This window comes from Tamandua tetradactyla, chromosome 5, assembly GCF_023851605.1.
Source record: "Tamandua tetradactyla isolate mTamTet1 chromosome 5, mTamTet1.pri, whole genome shotgun sequence".
Lineage (NCBI taxonomy): Eukaryota > Metazoa > Chordata > Mammalia > Pilosa > Myrmecophagidae > Tamandua > Tamandua tetradactyla.
Window position 1 is genome coordinate 11582417 of NC_135331.1, and position 21857 is coordinate 11604273.

Sequence of the window (21857 nt, forward strand, 5' to 3'; positions counted from 1 at the left end):
ATTCCCCATCACAGCACCTGATTTGTCTCTTTCAAGCCACATTGTGGTGATTGTATTTCCTTGTCTCTTGGGTATCTTTTTTTTTCTTTTCTTTTTGTGTTTGATTTCTCCCCTAAAAGCTGTATGAGTATCAGCAGAGCCTAGCACAGTGTCTGGCACGCAGTGAATGCTTAATTAGATATATTTATGAAATGAATTAATGAATGAAACTTCTGTCCCATCTCCTGGAAAAGTCCCAAGGCATAGTCATTATAAAAAGCCTGAGCACATGCCACCTACCTGGTGCCGAGATGAGTGGCTTCGATTTCAAACCCACTGTTGCTGATTTTGCCTTTTGTAGATCTCAAGTCAAAGAAGCACGGGAAGAAGAACAAGGGGGCGAGTTTTGAGAGCTATGAGGTGGCCTACCTCCGGCTGCTGAAGCTGTCTGAGAGCGGGAACCTGAACCAGCTCATTGGGGAATTCCTGGCCAAGGAGGAGAAGAACTTTGCTCGGTTCGCTTACGTCACAGAGCTCAACAATGACATGGAAATGGTGCACAAGAGGACCGAGAAGATACAGGTCGGGTAGCTCTTGTTTCATAGGCTTGAGACATCCCCCGCAACTCTCAGCCCCCCACCCTACCCTGTTTGCAAATCCCGCAGCACCCTTCCCCCAAGTGGGCCCCTTGGAACACTTAGGGATTTAAGAGAGAAACTTGCTGCAGATAGGTCAGTTACGGAGACACTGCTGTTTTCCCCCAGTATCTGCCCCATGTGTTAACTTCCCTGAAATTGAGCTCTTTCTGCTGATGCATACGTTTATTCTGGTCACCCACCCACCCCCACTGCCCCCCAAATTGGCATTAAACTCATGGATGTTTTATAATACAGGCATGGCTAAATCCCAGCTTGTGGGTCATGGCCAGTTTGTGTACAGCCCATGGGCTAAGAATGCTTTTCCATTTTTAAAGGATTATATGATAAACAAAACAAAGAAGAATATGCAGTGGCCACAAAGCCTAAAATATTTACTACCTGGCCCCTTGCATTAAAAGCATGTTGGCTTCTGTTCATCAGCAGCCTCTTAGAGTGGAGGAGAGAGACTTGCTGCACAAGAGCACATTAATGGCTCTGACAAGTCCTGCACTAAAGAAACTGGCTCACCAGTGTTGGATCCATAATTTCTCAGACTTAATTGGCTCAGTTGGCTTAATTGGCCAACTCACTCCCTGGAGGGTAAACATCCTCTGCAACTGTCCTCACAGGAAGAAGTCTAAGCTCCTCTCGCATGACACTCAAGCCCCTTCCAAATTTAGTTCTGACTTGCCTCTCCAGGAGCAGCTCCCATCACTGTCCCCATGGTACGTGCACAGCTTCCTTTGCACTGTCCCTCCTCCAAGGCTTTGGGCATGCTGTCCCCTCTCCCATCCCCCCGTCTCTTCTGATGCAATACCGCTCGTTTGTCCTGACCCAGCACAAATGTCATCTCCTCTGGAACCAATTACGCCTTCCTCCGAAGCCCTTGTGCTCTGTTTGATGAGGAGAGCTGCTCCCCATGGCAATACATCATGGCTTCCCAAATATGGGGGTGTATGCTGATCACATGCAGGTCAATTCTGGCTAGAAAATAGGTAAAAAAAAAAAAAAGGAAATTTACAGTTTATGAATTTCTTTTAATAAGTATTAGGAAAATATAGCTTGCAGAGCAAACCTGTGATTTAATGGATATTATTGGGGTGATCATGATAGTACGCATCAGTAAATAAAATAATCAAAGGCAGGTGATTCAAAGGAAACTATTAACAGATAGTAATAGTGTAGGTGTTCCATGAAGATGTCAGAGATGAAGGGTTGGGGTCCTCACGGGAAGCAGAGGGCACTCTCACAGTGGGTATGTTGAGGGGGGCAGTGTTTATAAAGGGATAGGCCAGTTCTAAGGAAATCTGGAAGGGAGAGGGCAGGTCCCAGGGCCAAGAAGAGCCAGCTCCAGAGAGCAAGGGGGAGAAAGCAGTGCCAAAATGGTGGCCTGGGGGAGGGGGGTGCAGATATCCCAGCCTCACTCCCCTTCCATCCTCTGTAATCTCCGGCTGGTGCTTCCCATTATCTGAGCCCAGAGGCCAGAGCACAAGGGGGCCCAGGGACACCTGAACCTGGGGCAGAGGACAGGTGGACAGCAGAGACTGGATCTGATGCTGAAGGAGAAGGAAGGTCCGGCTGGGTGGGTACGTCCGGGGTGGGGGCTGAACTTTGCAGTAGGGGGGCACCAGGAATAGCTTCCAGCGTTAAGACCACCGTGTCTGATAAAAGATGGATGAATCACTGCGCTTTGGGGCCTCAGTTTCCTCATCTGCCAAAGGAATGCCTGGACTGCAGCAGTAGTTTCCACGTTTTTGCCAGAAAGTACAGAGCATTTCTGTTTAACCCACGTGATAAGTGTATAAAGCAGATGAAGTGGGATGGCCCTGGAGGAAGGCGTGGGAGCGGGCCAATGAGGGGTTCCTGGAACCTTCCCTTTCTGCCTACTCGTGGCACCTCTGTTCATGCTAGAATTCAGTTAAAAATTTTTTTTAAAGCAGGGTTCCGATTCTAACAGCTGACTTCACCCTTGCCTAGAGGGCTGGGGTTAGAGGTCATAACCCAGCCCGGCTGACCCCAGCCTTGGTTCTTTAGCTTGTCCCCACTTCCCCAATATTTAAAAATTCCTAATTAATTGTCAAAATTAAAAAATTAGAATATTCCTCATGGAAATCTGAATTTGGGAAACTGTGGCCCACATTACCCTGAGAAGCTGAGTGCGGGCCACACCCTCCCATTCACCGAGACCAAGTCCCTAAGGTCTTGAGTTTGCGACCTCCGGCTTGGGCGCGTCACCACTGTCCTCTGGTGGCCATCTCCGGTATTGCAGGGAAGGTCTCTGCAGGCCGAGGGAGCTAAAGGAAGGTCCAGCTGGGGCCCAGGGGCTGGCAGGGACCCGAATTGCCTTTTTTCAGGAGGAGGGAGCACATCACCGGTCCCGGCGGGGCAACAGGGAAAAGCCATAGCCAGGAATATAAGGGCGCCAGTCGGACACTGACTGGACCAGGAAATGATTTCCGAACAGAGTTCATCTGTCTTCCTGTTCACTTGTCTTCCGGCTTCGGGATAAGTGGGTCTGAAAAAAGGGGGGCACGTCCCGCCCTCCCTGGGCCCTAGTTCCCCCATCTGTACAATTATATTTGGACCAGAACAGTAACTTCCATGTTCTTTTTTTTTTTTTTTAACTTTTTTTATTAATTAAAAAAAAATTAACAAAGCATTAAGATATCATTCCATTCTACATATACAATCAGTAATTCTTAATATCATCCCATAGTTGCATATTCATCATTTCTTAGAACATTTGCATCGATTTAGAAAAAGAAAGAAAAAGACAACGGAAAAAGAAATAAAACGATAACAGAGAAAAAAAAAGATTGTACATACCATACCCCTTACCCCTCGCTTTCATTTACCACTAGCATTTCAAACTAAATTTATTTTAACATTTGTTCCCCCTATTGTTTATTTTTATTTCATATGTTCTACTCTTCTGTTGATATAGTAGCTAAAAGGAGCATCAGACACAAGGTTTTCACATTCACAGAGTCTCATTGTGAAAGCTCTATCATTGTTCAATCATCATCAAGAAACATGGCTACTGGAACACGGCTCTACATTTTCAGGCAGTTCCCTCCAGCCTCTCCGCTACGTCTTGAACAACAAGGTGATATCTACTTAATGCGTAAGAATAACCTCCAGGATAACCTCTCCACTCTGTTTGGAATCTCTCAGCCATTGACACTTAGTCTCATTTCACTCTTCCCCCTTTGGTGGAGAAGGTTCTCTCAATCCCTTGATGTTAATTCTCAGCTCATTCTAGGGTTTTTCTCAGTCCCTTGATGCTGAGTCTCAGCTCATTCCAAGATCTCTGTCCCACGTTGCCAGGAAGGTCCACACCCCTGGGAGTCATGTCCCACGCAGAGAGGGGGAAGGTGGTGAGACTGCTCGTCATGTTGGCTGGAGAGAGAGGCTACATCTGAGCAACAAAAGAGGTTCTCTTGGGGGTGACTTTAGGCCTAAATTTTAAGTAGACTTGACTTATCCTTTGTGGGGTTAAGTTTCATATGAACAACCCCCAAGACTGGGGCCTCAGCCTATAGCTTTGGTTGTCCACACTGCTTGTGAGAATATCAAGAATTCAACTTGGGGAAGTTGAATTTCTCCTTGTTCTCACCATTCCCCGAAGGGGGCTTTGTAAATACTTTTCCAGTCACTGATCAAATCACTCTGGGATTCATCGGGGCATCACTCTGGACAAACCAACAAAATCTCATGTCCTACCTGAGATTCCAAGTACTTATGACATTCAATCAACCTATCTACATGAGTTATATTAGGAAATGCTCTAGTCAAAATCTAAATTTTGTAACAAACATTTTTTGCTTTAGTCTCACACGTAAGGTAACATTTTAAAGTAGTAATTATCATCTATTTTCAGCACCCTGCAATAATGACATTCCTTTGTTCTTCCTCATGCAAAAACATTTTTAAAATTTGTACATTGTACATTTCACTATTATTATACACTAGGAATTCCTAGATTATACCATCTTGATCTTTACCATCTATCTTTCTTTCTGATTTCATTTATGTCCCCAGCCCTCCTCCCTCTGTCATTCTCACATGCAGCTTCATTCAGTGTTTTAACATAATTGCATTACAGTTAGGTAGTATTGTACTGTCCGTTTCTGAGTTTTTATATTCAGTCCTGTTGCACAATCTGTATCCCTTCAGCTCCAATTACCCAATATTTCACCCTGTTTCTATCTCCTGATGGTCTCTGTTACCAAGGAAATATTCCAAGTTTATTCACTAATGTCAGTTCATATCAGTGAGACCATACAGTATTTGTCCTTTTGTTTCTGGCTAATCACACTCAGCATAATGTTCTTAGGGTCTATTCATGTTGTTACATACTTCATAACTTTATTCTGTCTTACAGCTGCATAATATTCCATCTTATGTAAATGTCACAGTTTGTTTAGTCAACTGTCTGTTGATGGACATTTTGGCTGTTTCCATCTCTTGGTAATTGTTAATAATACTGCTATAAACATTGGTGTGCAAATGTCCATTTGTGTCCTTGGCCTCATGTCCTTTGAGTAGAGACAGCATATAGATGGGTCCTGTTTTTAATCCATTCTGCCAGACTATGTCTTTTGATTGGAGAGTTTAATCCATTAATATTCAGTGTTATTACTGCATGGGTAGTACTTTCTTCTACTATTTTGCCTTCTGGATTTTATATGTCATATCTGATTTTCCTTCTTTTTACCTTTACTCATAGTCTTCCTTTCTACACTCTTGTCCACACCGCTCTCTTCTGTCTATGTATCTGTCTCTAGTGTTCTCTTTAGTATTTCTTGCAGAGCTGGTCTCTTGGTCACAAATTCTCTCAGTGATTTTTTTGTCTGAAAATGTTTTAATTTCTCCCTCATTTTTGAAGGACAATTTAGCTGGATATAGAATTCTTGGTTGGCAGTTTTTCTCTTTTAATAATTTAAATATATTATCCCACTGTCTTCTCGCCTCCATGATTTCTGCTGAGAGATCTGTGCATAGTCTTATTGGGCTTCCCTTGTATGTGATGGATTGCTTTTCTCTTGCTGCTTTCAAGATCCTCTCTTTTTCTTTGACCTCTGACATTCTGATTATTAAATGTCTTGGAATATGTCTATTTGGATCTGTTCTCTTTGGGGTACGCTGTACTTCTTGGATCTGTAATTTTAAGTCTTTCATAAGAGTTGGGAAATTTTCAGTGATAATTTCCTCCATTAGTTGTTCTCCTCCTTTTCCCTTCTCTTCTCCTTCTGGGACACCCACAACATGTATATTCATGTGCTTCATATTGTCTTTCAATTCCCTGAGTCCCTGCTCATATTTTTCCATTTTTTTCTCTATAGTTTCTGTTTCTTGTCAGATTTCAGATGTTCCGTCCTCCAGTTTTGAAATCCTATGTTGTCTCTTGAAATCTACCATTGTAGGTTTCCATTGTTTTTTTCATCTCTTCTACTGTCTTTCATTCCCATAAGTTCTGTGATTTGTTTTTTCAGACTTTCAGTTTCTTCTTTTTGTTCTTTCCTTGCCTTCTTTATATCCTCCCTCAATTCATTGATTTGGTTTTTGATGAGGTTTTCCATGTCTGTGCGTACATTCTGAATTAATTGTTTCAGCTCCTGTATGTCATTTGAATTGTTGGTTTGTTCCTTTGACTGGGTCATAGCTTCAATTTTCCTAGTGTGATTTGTTATTTTTTGCTGGCGTCTAGGCACTTAATTACCTTAATTAGTTTATTCTGGAGATTGCTTTCACTTCTTGTATCTAGGGTTTTCTTGGTGGATGAATTTGTTGTCTGTCTGTTGTTTGACATTCCATTCAGCTTTATCTAGACCTTTAGCTTAAGTTTTGTTTAACAGAGGAGAAATTTGCAGTTCTTATTTTCTTGTTTCTTGCCCTGCTTGTGTGGTGCCTTTCCCCCCACACACACACTTAGGAGGGTCTACTTAGATATTATAGACCCCAGCCAGATTTTCCCAGACCAAACTGGCCTCCTATCAGGAGGAAAGAGTCACCTGCATCGGTTTTCCCTGAAGGTGAGACCCAGCAGGTTGAAAGACTTTCCTGTGAAGTCTCTGGACTCTGTTTTTCTTATCCTGCCCTGTGTGTGGCGCTTGTCTGACTGCAGGTCCCACCAGCATAAGATGATGCAGTACCTTTAACTTTGGCAGACTCTCCCTGCTGGGGGCGTGGTGGAGACAGAGGAGAGGTTGTAGGCTGGTTTTAATGGCTTCAAATGACCAAGCCCTGGGGTCTGAATTCCTTGATGGAGGGATTCCATCTGAGTTGGGCTTCACCCCTCCCCTGGGGAAGGCACAAGCTCCAGACAGGCCCCCAAAAGAGCTCACTTCTGCCTATGCCTGGGGCAGTTGCAGCCTGAAAAGTCCTGCCACTGTATCCAGAGGCAGTCAAGCCTTTGTAGAAACACAGCCACAAAAACCTCTGTTTCCTTCTTTTTTTTCCCCCCTTTTCCTGTCAGTCCTGCTCCCTTGGCACGGGGCAAAAATGAGCAACCTCCACTTTGATCAGGTTCACCTAAGCTGGGGGCCTATTTTTAGTAGTCAGAATTTGTTAATTAGTTCCACAATTGGCGTTTGATTGTGCCCAGTCCCTGCTGCTGGTAAAGTCCTTTCCTTTCCCCTCTGGGAAGCGGCCTGTGGGGGAGGGCGCTGGCCGCACAGCTTTGGGAACTCATGGTTCTGGGGGGTGCTCGCAGCCGGTCCAGCTGGTCCAGACTGGGGTACGCTGTGTGTCCGGTCACTATTGTGGCTCCAGGAGCTGTTCTGTACTGTTTCTGGTTATTTAGTAGTTGTTCTGGAGGACGAACTAAAGCCGCCATCTTGACCCGGAAGTCTCCACGTTCTTTTTTAAGTTGCAGAACAGTGACTTTGGGGGGCTGCAAACTCTTGTTGAACAAGTCCTGCAAACCCTGATTTTTCCCATGGGAAGGCTTAACTTTTGAAAAAAAAATAGTAAGGGAAAGCTATGCTTATTTTTGTAAACATTTTGTATTGTGAAATATAAATATATTAAAAAAACAGTACATTTCCAAGTACATGTTAACAAGCAGTTATACAACAGATTTCAAAGTTTGGTATGGGTTACAGCTCCATGATTTTTCGTTCTTCCTTCTAGCAGTTCCAAGACACTGGAGACCGAAAGAAATATCAATATGTTGACTCTGCAGTCATACTTATTTGTTAAATCCTATCTTCTCTATTTTACTCTTCCTTTTCTCTTTTTTTCGTGAAAAATAACATATATACAAAAATGCAATAAATTTCAAAGTTCATTCAACAATTAGTTGTAGAACAGATTTCAGAGTTTGGTAGGGGTTACAATTCCAGAATTTTAGGTTTTTATTTCTAGCTGCTCTAAAGTACTGGAGACTAAAAGAAATATCAATATAATGATTCAGCGGCATTCATACTCATTTAATAAACCCTGCCTTCTCTGCATCACTCCATCATCAACTTTGGTCTTTAACTCTTTAGGGATATTTGGGTTATGGGCATTCTAACTTTTTCATGTTGAAAGGGGCTGTCAATAATATGGGATAGGGGGATCGAACTAGTTGATCTGGAAAGGCTGGGCTCTCAGCATTTCAGGACTTACCTACTCCAGGGGCCCATCTGGCTGTTTTAGGTTTTGGAGAATTACCCTAGGCATGGAACCTTTGTAGAATCTTATATAGCACCCTAGGTATTCTCTAGGACTGACAGGAATGGTTTTGGCTGTTGTTTGGCAAGTTATGGTAGTATAGTGGTAACTGAAGTTCGTGTAAGAGTCACCTCCAGCAGATATGCTTATTATAGAAAAGTTGGGAACTACTGAAAGATACACAGAATTTTAAAAATCACCCATTATTTCGCTGCCTAGAGACAATCACTGTTAATGTTTTGATATATTTCCTTCCAGCTTTTTTTCTTTTTTGGTGGTGCTTTAAAAATTAACATAGTAAATATCATATAGTATATATAAAGTTGTGAAGATATTTTTGGTTATTTGTTTATCCAGAAATATTTATGGAGCACGTGCTATGTGTCAGGCAGTATTCTAGACAATGGGAAATGTGACAGTGAACAAAATCATGCAAAGCCCTGCCCTCACGGAGCTTTTTGACCTGGCAGGTGAAACAGACAATAAGCAAGACACCAAATAAACCAAATAGATTACAGAGTGCCTAAGCAGGCGAGAAGTGGTCTGGATAGAAATGTACAAGTCGATCGAGCAGGGTAACCATGTGAGGCCAGAGGCAGTTGAGAAGGTAAAGCTGAGCAGAGACTTGGAGGTGAGGGAGAGAGCTGTGTGGCTCTCAGGGGGAAGAATGTTCCAGGCAGAGGAAAAGGCAAGTGCAAACGTAACAAAAAGGAAAATTTAAAAATCACTGAAGCATCACCACTCCGAGATAATCTCCACTGACATGTTGGTGACAGTGCTTTGTGAAGGCTGCCTGTGTGTGCGCACACACTCACACCCATGCAGGGCCAGATACAGATACACACACACACACACACGCACACACAGACACACACACACAGACCTCCGGACGCCAGGTTACAGTGATGGGCTCATACTAGACGGTGCTGCGTTGTAAACTTTTTCCCCAACAATATGTCGTAGATACGGCCCAACACCTTTTTAACAGCTGCTGGGGACCCTGTATCCTCTGCATTAGAGTAACAGCCTAAATTTGCATTTAAAATGCAAATCCTGGGCTCCCTCACTTATCTACAGACCCAGACTCATGGGCCTAGAATCTGCATTTGTAAACCGTATTTTTATTTGAAAATGTACCATCATTTGATTTAGCTGATCCTTTACGGGTAGACGGTTGGGTCGTCTCTAAGTCATAACAAGCAGCCTTGAACTTCGTCTTTGCCCAGTTGGCCCATTACTTCCACAGGTCAGATTCCTAGAGACGGAACTGCTCGGTTGGAGGGCATGTGCCTTTCCCACTGGGACGCACTGCTCTAGCCCAGGTGGTCCCCGGGGCAGGGCCAGCAGCAGCGTCACCTGGGATCTTGGTAGAAATACAGATTCCCAGCCCCCACCCCGGCCCCGCTGACCCCTCATAGTGCTGGGGCGAGCCCTGCGGGCGAGTCACACCAGGACTCTTCTGGTGGGTTCGGTTCCCAGTGCCCATGCAAAAAAAAAAAGCTCAAATGTTAAATCTGCTCTTCTGGGCCAGCTGGGCAGGAACAGGAACTAGAGACTAGCCCTGGGGGCTCAGGATGGCACCTCTTGGCTGGGCCCAGGAGATTTTCTATATCAATCTGCTTCTCCCCTGAGCAGAACGAGATCATCCTCTTGCGATCCCAGCAGAAATCATCCCATGATGACAGCCACTCGGTCCTGAAACAACTGGAGGTAAGACCAGGGTGGGGAGGGGTGGATGGGGCAGGCCCATTGTCTGTCTGTCTGTCAGCCAGCAGCCTGTCAACCACTTCTTGGGAGCTGTAGGATTTCTGTCCTCTGACATATTCTGTCCTGGGTTGTGTCTGGACGTGTTCTGACCTCTTTGTCAGGGGCAGCCTCTGCTACAGGTATCGCTGCAGAATTTTGCCCCTCCAGCCTCTGTTCATTTGAAAGAACCACTCTCTGCAGTTTCATCCCAGACTGGCTCCTTCCAGGCAGCTCTTGGCTTCAGTCTTGCCTGCTCTTGCCCCCTTGTCCTGGTTGTGCCTGGTTCTTTGTTAGTCAGAGAAATTGCAAACATTTCTTGAGCGATTGGTCTGTGCCATGCCCTGGGCTAAGTGTTTGGTTTGCCCTATCTCATTTAATCCTCACAACAAGCCTATGAGGTGGATGCTTTGATCTCTCCATTTTACAGGTGAGTAAACTGAGATTCAGACGGGTAAAGTCATTTGACCAGCATCTTGGAGCTGGATTACTGTATTAACTTTGAATTGTATTCAGTTGCTAATAATAGGGACCCATAATAACAGTGGCTTAAACAAACTGAAGTTTATTTAGTTATTTTAAGAAATAAGCCTGAAGATGGGTACTCCAAGATGGCAGCTTCATAATGGCTCTCTCTTTTATTCTCCCATTCTTAGTGTGTGGCTTCCATCCCCAAAGCTGTCTTATGGTGGTTCTATGGCTGTCTCGTGGTTGCAGTGTGGCTGCTGTAGGTCCAGCCATCATATTTATTTTCCAGGCAGGAAGAAAGTGGGACTGGCAAAATTAAAAAAAAAAGGGGGGGTGGGGATTTACTACTGAATCAGCCACCTTAAAAATACCTTCCCAGAAGTCCCTGCCAACAATTTCTGCGTCTATATATCTTTGACCAACCCTATTACCAGGGAAGGTTGGAAATATAACCTTCAGCTGGACACATTGCCACTGCAAATACAATCAGGGTTTTGTTATTAAGGTATAAGGGGAGAATGGATCCCTTGTAGCAGTGTCTACCAAAGATGTAAAGGCAGACAGTTTGACTCTCAAGTCCTGTCCCAAACAATAGTTCTTGGCTCTGGAACTGTGCCGCTGGGGCCTGTCCCTTCCCCACTGTGTGACTTGTTTCTGTCCTCCTTGACACGAACCTGGAGATTGGTCCCATGTACAGGGATGGCAGTGTCATTCTCTAGTCGGTCACTGGGGGGCAGCAAAGTACACGCTGCCCGCTGAGCTGCCCTGCCTCAGTGAGGCACCCCCACCCCCCACCCAGAGATCCAGCCTACGGGGTGGGGGTTACAGGCTTCCAGGCAGGGCCCCAAGTCCAAGGAGACCTTCCCCCAAGATGAGCACATGTCTGGGGATCCAGATCCTCCACTTGGGGCCACCAGAGTCCAGACCCACCCCTGGTATTGGGCCTCCGTTGCTCTAAATCCCGGGGCTTTGAAGGCTTCAAGAGGAGCCATGGGGGGCCGGCCAGGGGGTCCCTAGCCTGTCCCCACCTCTGTCTGAAGCCTCCATCAGCTATTTGTCCCTTTGGTTTTACCATGACTTTTGCAGCCTCTTTTCAAATATAAGCCCCTTAGGCAGGAGGGCTTCGTCTTAGTAGCAGTGAGCACACAGGAAGTTTTGTTCTCTCCTGCAAAATACCCCTTCCACCTGCCCTAGTCCTAGAACCTTTTCACACGCCTTCCATTTCATCACCACCTTCCATTTCGCCACCCCTGGGAGAGGTGGTGGACCAGTTCCCAAATGGGAGGTTTTGTGGGGGTTAAGCAGCTGGACTTTGGGGCCAAAACCTGGGGCTGACTCTCAGAAAAGCCACTTCCCAGCTGTGTGAGAAAATGACTTACCCTCTCTTGAATCTCAGTTTTCCCATCTGCAAAATGGGGGTGATAATACCCACTTCTTCGTTATCACTTCTTCGGGGTGTGAAAGATGAATAAAATCATGCCTGGCACACTGCAGGGCAGAGAGCTGAAGACAGTACCTAGTATTGTTTATCGTGGAAGTCAGTAAAATAGCTGGAATTGTCATCGCCTCATTACTAAAGGAGTTACTGCCAAAGAAAGAGTTTGGCCCAAGGTCAGGTGCATTGATGAGCCGGCCCGGGGGAGCTCAACACAAGTCAGTTTTCCACTCTGAGCTTAATACCCCTCACCTGAAACAGAGGGCAGCTGTGGGGACATTCGCGTGGGCTCTGGAACCTTGCTATTATGGTCACGCTGTCAGGCTGACCTTGTGCCTTTGTTTTAACCATGTGCCCTTTGAATACACCTTTAGAAAGGAGGGCAGCTCTGGCTGCCATGCGAGGAATTTGCAGCCCTGAAAACTGATTTTCAGTACCCCAGTAGCTGGGGTGAGGGGAAGGGCCTTGGTCTTGTGGTTTGGACACTGAGTTCTAGCTCTGGCTTCCCTCTCCTGGCTGGGTGCCTCGGAGCCTCAGTTTCCTCGCCTGGAAATCAGGGGTGTTGACCCATTGAGATCGGGGCTCCCCAGGGACAGGGCTGTGCGTGCAGAGCCTTTGGGCCTAGGGCTGGTTCTCCCAGGGCCCAGTTCGCCTTTGCAGGCTGAGAACTCAGAGGCCGGGGGCAGGTGGTGTCTCTCTTAGAAATCAGTTGAAAACCCCACCCTCCTCAAGCAGCGGTCCTCAGCCCTGGCTGCTTTAAAGATCCCTGGCGCCCAGGCGGCATCCCCGACCAAACAAAACGTGAACTCTGTGGGCAGCCGGTGTTTTGCAGCTCCCAGGTGACACCAATTGACGCCCAGGTCGTGAACGGTGCCTGGACTCACAGAGGGTCTCAAACTCTAGCAAGCGCCAGAACCCCCTGGAGGTTTCTTTACTGCACAGGTCGCAGGGGGCACCCCTAGTCTCTGATTCGGTGGGTCTGGGGTAGGCACCAAGTATTCGTAGTTCTAACAAGTTCCCTGGTGACGATGCTGCCGCTGGCCTGGGACGCACTTTGAGAACCAGAAAACTAGAGCGTTGTGTTTTAACCTGTGAGTGGTGAAATCACAGGTTAAAACTGGATTTCAGCCGGCGTTTAAAAATAAAGAGACCGAATAGGATGGACAATGTTAGAACACATTGTAAGAATATTGTTTTGTGAAATCTTAATTTCATTTAATTAGATAATATATACATACATGCATGTAATATATATATATTGGACCACAATGTAAATGTTTTTCTTCCTATGGGCAACAATAACAAATAGTGAAAGTCACAAACGTTTTTAATATTGTGATTCACTATGCATGTAGACACACATACGTACATCTAACAAAACTTACATTAAGCAATATTTGCCCTTTTTACCTGCAATGCATACTAGCAGGTAAAATTTTCCTTCCCTTCTTTCCTGTTCTATTTCTTTCTTCTTCTTCTTCTTCTTCTTTTTTTTTAAATGCCTTTGAGACCCATTAAATTGATCTCACAACTCCCCAGAGATTTGAAAACCTGTGCTTTGGAGAGCCTGGCCCCGTTTGCTCTGAAAGTCCTGTGGGTGGGCTGAGACCAGGCAGGCAGCCTCACTGACTCACAGTGGGAATCGGGGTCTGCCGCCAGGATAAACTGAAGAAAACCACAGAGGAGGCAGATATATACGAGAAGAACTACAAGGAGAACAGCAAGACCTTGGAAAATCTCAAGAACTCGGTGGAGAATCTGTTTAAGAAGATAAACTGTGATGCCACCAAGATCCTGGTGCAGTTAGGGGAGACGGGGAAAATCACTGATGTCAACTTCCTACAGTATTTTGGTGAGTCAAGCTGGGGCCCGTCGGGTTCTTGGGAACCATTTCCAGAACTCTCTGTGTCCAGGTACACGGATTCTTTCTCTTGGAGGTAGCAAATCTGGTGGTGAAGTGTGTGGGTGCTAAAGCCAGCATGCCTGGGTTCGAATACCAGTTCTCCTACTTAGCTGTGTGACCTGGGGCAAGTTTCTTAACCTCTATGTGCTCCTGTGTTTTTCATCTAAAAAATGGTAGCAAAACCAGTATGTACCCCATGAGGTTGCAGGGAGTATTAAATAGAGAAAAACTATATGATCATATGGCGGAAAATTATTTGACAGATTTCAACATCTACCCATGATAAATACCCTCAACAAATTAGAAGTAGAAGGAAACTTCTTTAACCTGATAAAGGGCTTATATGAGAACACCTGTGGCTAACACTGTACTTAATGGTGAAAAACTGAATGTGTTTCTCCTAGGATCAGGAACAAGGCAAGGATGTCTGTTCGTACCACATTTTGTTCAATATTATACTAGAAATCCTAGCCAGTGCAATAAGGCAAGAAAAAGAAAAGACATACAGATTAGAAAGGAAGAAATAAAGTGCTTAGAGCAGTGTCTGGCACATAATAAGTGCTCAATAACTGTAATACACATTTCTAGGCACAGGCCTTGAGCTCATAGTAGAGAGGGAGGGATTCATTACCTAGTTTGTGACAATTTCGAATGAATGGCTTCCCACAGCTCATAGAATAAAACCTAAGATTCTTAATACAGCCTGTTTGGGGAGATTTCCAAACCACTCCAGGTTCAGCAATTTGCTAGAAAGAATCACAGGACTCTGTATACAGTTGTATTCATGACTGTGACTTATCACAGCAAAAGGATACAAAACAAAATCAGCAAAGGGAAAAGGCACATGGGGCAAGGTCCAGGGAAAACCAGGCACCCTGAGGGTCCTCTTCCAGCAGAATCAGACAGCGTGTGTTTAATAGCCTCAGTAATGCGTTGCAAAAATATGTGGGAAATGTTGCTAACTGGGTGGTTCAGTTTGCTCAAGCTGCCAGAATACAACACACCAGAAATGGGTTGGCTTTTACAATGGGGATTTATTGGCTTGCAAATTTAGTAATCTGTAGGCCATGAAAATGTCTTTATCAAGGCATCAACAGGATAATACCTTCTCTGAAGAAAGGCCGATGGCATCTGGGTTTCCTCTGTCACATGAGAAGGCACATGGCTGGCACCTGCTGGCCCTTCATTTCCAGGTTTCATTGCTTTCAGATTCTGGCTCTTTCAGTTTCTATGGGTTCTGGCTTGCTTGGCCTGGGGCATTTCTCCCCAAGCACTCTCAGTGTCTCTGGGTGTTTTCTCTCTCTTATCCTCAGAAAGGACTCCAGTAAAGGGATTAAGACCCACCGTGAATGGGCTGAGTCACATCTCAATTAAACCACAACAGATCTGCCCCTGCAGGGATGGATTTAAAGAACTAAAGAACATGGGTACATAACAGCTCCAAGCCACCACACCAGGGAAGTTCATTAGAATCTCAGCGCCCAGGGTTTTTACTGGGGGCTGATTATGAGGTGCCTTCTCTGTCCAACATCTCAAATTCCAGACTTCAACAGGAAAGCAGCCATTCAGCATGAATCACGTGTTTGTACAAGCAGTTGAGGCACAGTGAGTCGCTCTTATCAGCTAATGGTGGGAACCCTCCCTAAACCTAAGTTCCCACATGCCAGCCATAGGCCATCCTTGTGAGCAGGACTTTCAAAGGATAGAACTCATGCCTGCTGTGTTGACTTTTCTCTGCACACAGTGTATCAAATTCTTCATTGCCCAGCCCCTGCCCACATTTCTGAGTTCCTTTTGTCCTGCTTTCCTCCCCCCTTGCTCAGCACCCTCAGTTGCACTGTTCTTTGATTTGTTCTTCCACCCCAAAGCCATTTCCAGCTCTGGGCCATTGCATGGGCTGTTCCCAGAAGACTTGTCCCCTGCCCAGGTCTTCCTCATCACTGCCTGAAGATGTGCCCTCACTGCACTGTTTTCTCTAGTGTGCAGCCCTATTCTTTAACATTCCCTTGACTGCACTCCCTGAATCTATGAGCTACCTGGGATCCGAAAGCAAGTTTCAGATGTGAACATTCTTGGTCCCTGAATTTCAGAGAGTGAATAGCAGCACTTTGGATAGTGTGAGGTTTATTGGAAAAATACGTCCAGATCCAGTGGTGACTGAATTCAGATAACGGGCATCTGCACAGTGAGGGATATCTCTGTTTATTTGCTCATGTGTTTCATAGCTTTTTCCCCAACCTCTGCCCTCCCCCCGCCCCGCTTTGTGACGCTTATGAGCTCCATTAGGGCAAGGGCTGCATCTTTGTTGAGGCTTTGATTTTTTTCCTCCATAGCATCCTTAGCATTTAGCTTGGTGCATGGCATACAGTAGGGATGCAGTAATCATTTGTGGAATGAATGAATGAGTGAGTAGTTAATGCACGGTGTTATGGAGGGCAGCTCCCTCAAATTAATATGTTGGGGAAATGTTCCCACAGGTAATGAGGTCTACCTGAGTCTTACAGCCCCAATAGGAGTGAGTTATTCAGGCAGGGGAGTAAGGGAAAGGCCTTCCAGGCAGAAGGAACAGCATATGCAAGGGCTTGGAGTCCTGAGACAGCGTACATGGAGGAAAAGCCAGGCTGCCTACTCTCCCAATTTTTTGTATGACCCAGTGTCTTGCAACCTTTTTTTCATTATCGCCCCCACCCCCACCCCAAGGAGCCATTTAATACAGACTTTGTCTAACTGCACTTCCCCATGAAGCTTTAATGAAAAAAACTTTAAATAGTGTATATATAAATTTAAAAAAAGAGACTTTTTGCCTCTCAAGAACCTATTTTCACTGTCCCTGTTGATAATGGATCATATCACCCAAGAGAAAACCCTTGTCCCTATAGAAGTACATGACACCCCCCCCCCCGCACTTCCCTACCTCTCCTGCAGGGGTTCCCATCCCAAAACACCCCTGCCCCCCCCCCTACCACCACCACGAGCCAGGTCTCTTGGCAGTCATACAAACCATCTTGATGTTTTTCCCCAGCCATCATTGAAAAGAAGGCCAACGACCTTCTGCTGCTGGAGTCCTATAAGCGGGTCCTGGATATAGAAGGGGCAGAGACGGATGTCCCAACCCCCTTCGCCAACCCTTTCTGGGGCGGCTCCGTCCTGCTCAAGCCTGCAGAAACCACCAAGGTCGTCCCCCCCGCTGCTCGGCTCTGACATGACCAGCGACAGGTTGGATGAGAGTGAGTTCTCTTTCCCTCTCCATCTGCACAGCCTCCTGGGCTGGGTTTGCTGTGTCCAGGGTCCTGAGAAGGTCTGCAGTGTTGAGCCTTGGTTTCTCCCTCTTTAGAAGCCCTCGCTGGCCCATCAGTGCCTTTGGGTACCATCTTGGTTGTGGCCACTTAATGTGGTTTGGGTGGAGATTTCGCTACCTAGGATGCAGGTAGTGACCTGGTCACAGATCTTGGATATTTTAAAAAATCACAACGACCTTGTGACCATTTAAAATAAATGTTAAAATATTCAAATTTTACAAATAAGCAAGTTGTAGGTACCCAAGATTTGCTGATGCCATCTTTATCTTCATCCTATGCTCTTGAGTCTGACCCCATCCCAACCCCTTTCTGAGACGCCATCTGCATCCGTGATCCCCGTCCTCGGCCCCTCCCATCCATGCCCCTCTTTCCCGTAGTTGGATAGGCTGCGGCGTGGGTCATGGCAGAAGCAGGACCTCTAACTCTGGAACTTTCTGGACCTCTGTCCTTCCTTCCAGATATCTGCTTCTTCAGGGGAACCTGGTGCTTTCCTCTGAAGGTGGGAATAAAATTGGCCCAAGCTTTTGAGGGCAGTTAGCAATACATACAAAAGCCTGAGAATGTCTATACTCATTAACCCTACAGCCTGTTTGTGGGAATTTATCCTTCAAAAAAAACTTATTCAAGGATCAAAGATGAATGTAGGATGTTCATCACAGCTCAGTTTCTTCTAGCCCCAAACTTGGAAACAACTTAAATACCTGCCCATTAGAGGTTGGTTAAATAAATCATAGTTCATCCAGCCACGCAGTGGAATACTATGCAGCCATCAAAAAGAATGTCATGAAAAAAATGTAATAGATCAACATGTACTGGTGTGGAAAGATGTCTTTGATATTGTTAAAACAAACAAACCAGTAAGTTGTACAACAGCATGTATTGTATAATCTCGCCTTTCTTAAAAAAACATACTATATATATACATGGCGTATATATCCTTATTCAGTCATTCTCAGCTACTGTGATTTGCCCTTCAGGGGACATGTTGACAACGTCTGGAGACATTTTTGATTGTCACAATTTGGCAGGGGTGTGTGGCATTTAGTGGGTGCCTGGGATTTCTCTAAATATCCTACAATGCAGGGGATAACCTTCCACAGGGCCTCCCAACGGATATATCAAGCCTGCTGATGTTTTGGAACATATATGCATATATATATTCACATATACATATGCACGCACACGCACATATATATACACAGTTATATCATATACGTATATACATATATATATAAATATACAGGGAGAGAGAGAAGAAGGATCAGACTTTTTAAAGCTGCCCCCACTTCTCTATTTCTGGGGAGCAGCATTTCAAGTGTGCCAAGGATGGAGGGAGGGCCACCCGACACGTACACACACGTACACAGAGAGCTCCCACTTGATTTACCTGAGGTGCTGAAACTACCTTAGCACAGCTTCCCTTGGCCCTTCAAGTTCCTAAAGAGGAGGACAGGACAGCTGCTGGTAATACCGTCCTTGTAGGGTTAAGAATTTACAGAACATGTCTTCACTTCTTTTCAAGTGAATGTTAAAATTGGGTTCCGGCCCACTATCCAAAGAGGCACTCTGAGCAGATGAATTAGATTTCCCCTCTGGATAGACACAGCTTGGCAGCCAAGCTGGGGCTGGATTTCAGCCCATCCATTCCCTTCTCTCTGCCAGGTGTCTTTGTGCAATGCACATCCTGAGCAACTGCATATGGCAGTCCTGTCTCCTTGCATTAAATTAAACTAACCATCACAGCCTCATCTGGGAGAAAACCAAAACATTGTGTAGGCGTAATGTGGGAACGTACCACAAGCTGGACGGCTTAGATCAAGAATGTATTCTCTCAGGGTTCTGGGTGCTTTAAGTCTGAAGTCAGGTGTTAGGGTGGGCACACTTCTTCTGAAAGCTCTATCCTGACCTCTTCCAGCTTCTGGTGGGCCCACGGGTTCCTTGGCTGGTGGCAGCACCACTCCCATCTCTGCCTCCAGCTTCACCCAGCCTGCTCCCCTTCTCTTCTCATGAGGCTTGATGCCACCCTCATGCCGTGTGACCTCATCTGAACTTGACCACATCCCCAGAGACCCCATTTCCAAGTAAGGCTCCATTCATGGGTACCAGGAGTTTGGACTTGAACCCCTGGTATCTTCTGTGGGGGCACAATTCAACCCCCAACAGCATCCTTGGGCAGCACATCTCTGTCCATCCCCCACGCCCCCCAACCCTGGGACTTCTCTGGCTCCGCCCCCAGCACTGTGGCGAGACCCCAGCCCTGCCTCGGATGTGCCCTCTTCGAGCTGAGAATCCCGGGAAGGAAGCCCTCTGTGCTGGGTTTGATTTCCTGATGCCTCAAAAATCTCGTTGTCTTTGGTGCAGTTGCCGAGCCCCTGGACCACGGCAGCCTGCGGCAGCTGGTGCTCACCAACTTCAGAGCCAGGGAGTCTCGGCCTAAGGATTCTCAGGCGGAAAGTTCACCTGATAAGGGCGAAGACTTGAAGTCCAAGAAGAAGTTAGTAGCCTCAGGGGTCGGGCCACATCTGTACCATAACCAGAGAGAGTAAATGTCTTGTTCGGTAACCTCGGGTCTTTTCCCACTCTTTACTCGGGGGTGAAAAGCCAGGTTGGGGGTCAAGGTGCCATCTTGGAGCTGGGTCATGCTCAAAACACACTGCAGGAGGCAAGAACTGTGGCAAGTCAACAGGGCCCCTGAAAACCTCCAAATGGACCTGAAAGCACAGACTGGCACAGGTCACCCCTTGCCAAGGGGCCCAAGAGCCCATGTCTCCACCAGATGGAGCAGCGACGGGCAAAGTTTAGGCACCATGATGGAGTCAAATATTGATCGTCAGATCCCGAATCAAACAGTGCAGCAGACACTGGCAGAAACCGGGGGCCGTAGGGCAGGGGGGAGCAGCAGGAGCGGGCGTTCACCCCGTCTCCCTACAGGCTGCACCCTGAAAGTAGGAAGCGCATGGCCACCTCCCTGCTTCAGTTCATCCTCTGCCTCTCTGACCTGCTGTCTCCTCTCTGTCCCTGCCTGCCTCTGCCTCTCAGGTTGTCTCTCAACCTGTCTGTTTCTCTTCCTTCTCTCTCCCTTTACCTCTTTTGTCTTTCTCTGTTTTTCTTTTCATCTCCCTATTCTCTCTTGTCTCTCAGTGTGTGCTGTCTGTCTCTGTAGACGGGTAGAACCGCATTTGGTCATTCCTGTCCTATAATTAGTGGGGACTTCTTCTGAAACAAACAGGGGACCCTCCTGGGGTGGGAAACTGAGGGTGGGGATCAGTTCTGGAGGGGGTGGGACTTCCTCTCCCCTGGAGGTCCCTTTGCAGGCCCTGACCTGACTCTGGTGCCACAGTGTGTTGAGGCTGACCCGGAGGTCCCTGAGCGTCCTCGTGTGTGCACGTGTGTGTGGGTGTGCATCTGTGTGTCTGTGTTTCTCTTTGTCTGTCTCCGTCCTGCATGTGTATGCGTGTCTGTGTAGCTGTGTCTGTGTTTCTATATCTGTGTGTCCTTGTGTATCTATATGTGTCTCTTGTGTGATTGTATGTGTGCCTCTGTGTAATCTGTGTGTCTGTCTTTGTGTGTCCATCCGTGTGTCTGCATGGGCGTCTGTGCCCTGTGTGACGCCTCTGGGTAAGCCGCGTCCCTGTACAGCCGTATCAGGGGTGCCTCGCCCTGAACTACCCTCTGCCTTTAATCTGTGACTGGGTCATTAGGGGTCGAGAACCCCGCCGCCCTGCGTCCCTGGCGGCCTGGCCTGCGGCCGGCTTCCCCTGTCCCCGCAGCCAGGGGCTGATGTCCTGAGTCGTAGTGACCTCCTGGATCCTGCGCTCTCCAGGGGGTGGGGTCCCTGCTAGTCTCTAGTCAGTTCCGGCTCCTGCTTCCTCCTGGACCAGCTCATCCCCTCGCCGCTGTTCCCAAATCCAATTCAGGCTCTGTGTTCCTAGCACTCAACTCATCTAGGCTACAGCTTGGCCTCTAGGGATTCTCTTAAAATTTCTGCACCCCGACATCCACTGCTTTGGGAACAGCATCCCGGTTTCCTTTTAAGGAATACTCCCCACCCCTCAGGCCACGTGGTTGCTGGAGGAGACTGTTTTCAACCCCTGCGTGGTCATGTGACCCTGGTCTGCCAATCAGAGCACTGCGCCTGCCAGGCCACAGTGATTGGTTGGGGTTGGGTCACGTGCCCAAAAGATCCCGTGAGGTAGGCTAGGACACGTTAGGAACTGGCAGGGCGGTACGTGCACCCGTTCTGTCAGGATTGCTGGGTGGCCGTTTTGCCATGAGAGTACAGCCACCCGAAAGCAGAGAGGTGGAGAGGCTCCTTGGGATCCGAGGCATTGTTTGAGCTCCTGGATCCAGCTGTGCCTGAAGTCCTTAGACGTCTTAGTTGCCACCAAAAATGGGCCTCTGCTTCAATAGAAACCTTGGATCACCCAAAATCAAGAGTCCTGTGATTTATGACGAGTCTGGGTCAGAAATCGGAGCCTCTCTTGGAATTTGCTAAAGAGAGGAGTATAGACAACTTCTTTACCTGAAATTTGAAATTAATCTCTAACAGTTAATATATGATGTTTGACAAGTGAACCAGCTTTTTAGCAAGCATGTGGGGACCTCCCTTCTCCTTAGGAGGTCTAAGCATGTCTATGGAAGAGACATTCTGCCCACATCCTAAAGGAAAGGGCGTCATGGAAGCTATCTTCTCTAATGCTGGAATGCTTTGGGAGAAAGAGCAGTGGACATCC

General features: G+C 46.6%; 1 protein-coding gene across 1 annotated transcript in view; it reads left to right on the forward strand.

Moving 5' to 3' along the window:
* Positions 1-19687, forward strand: part of CCDC63 (coiled-coil domain containing 63) — a 53915-nt gene extending 34228 nt beyond the window's left edge. Inside the window, 6 exon segments of the mRNA XM_077159847.1 lie at positions 341-561; positions 9912-9986; positions 13582-13774; positions 16848-17005; positions 17007-17052; positions 19486-19687. Coding sequence (XP_077015962.1) covers positions 341-561; positions 9912-9986; positions 13582-13774; positions 16848-17005; positions 17007-17052; positions 19486-19670 — 878 coding nt within the window. The 3' untranslated portion in view covers positions 19671-19687.
* Positions 19688-21857: the final 2170 nt, after the last annotated feature.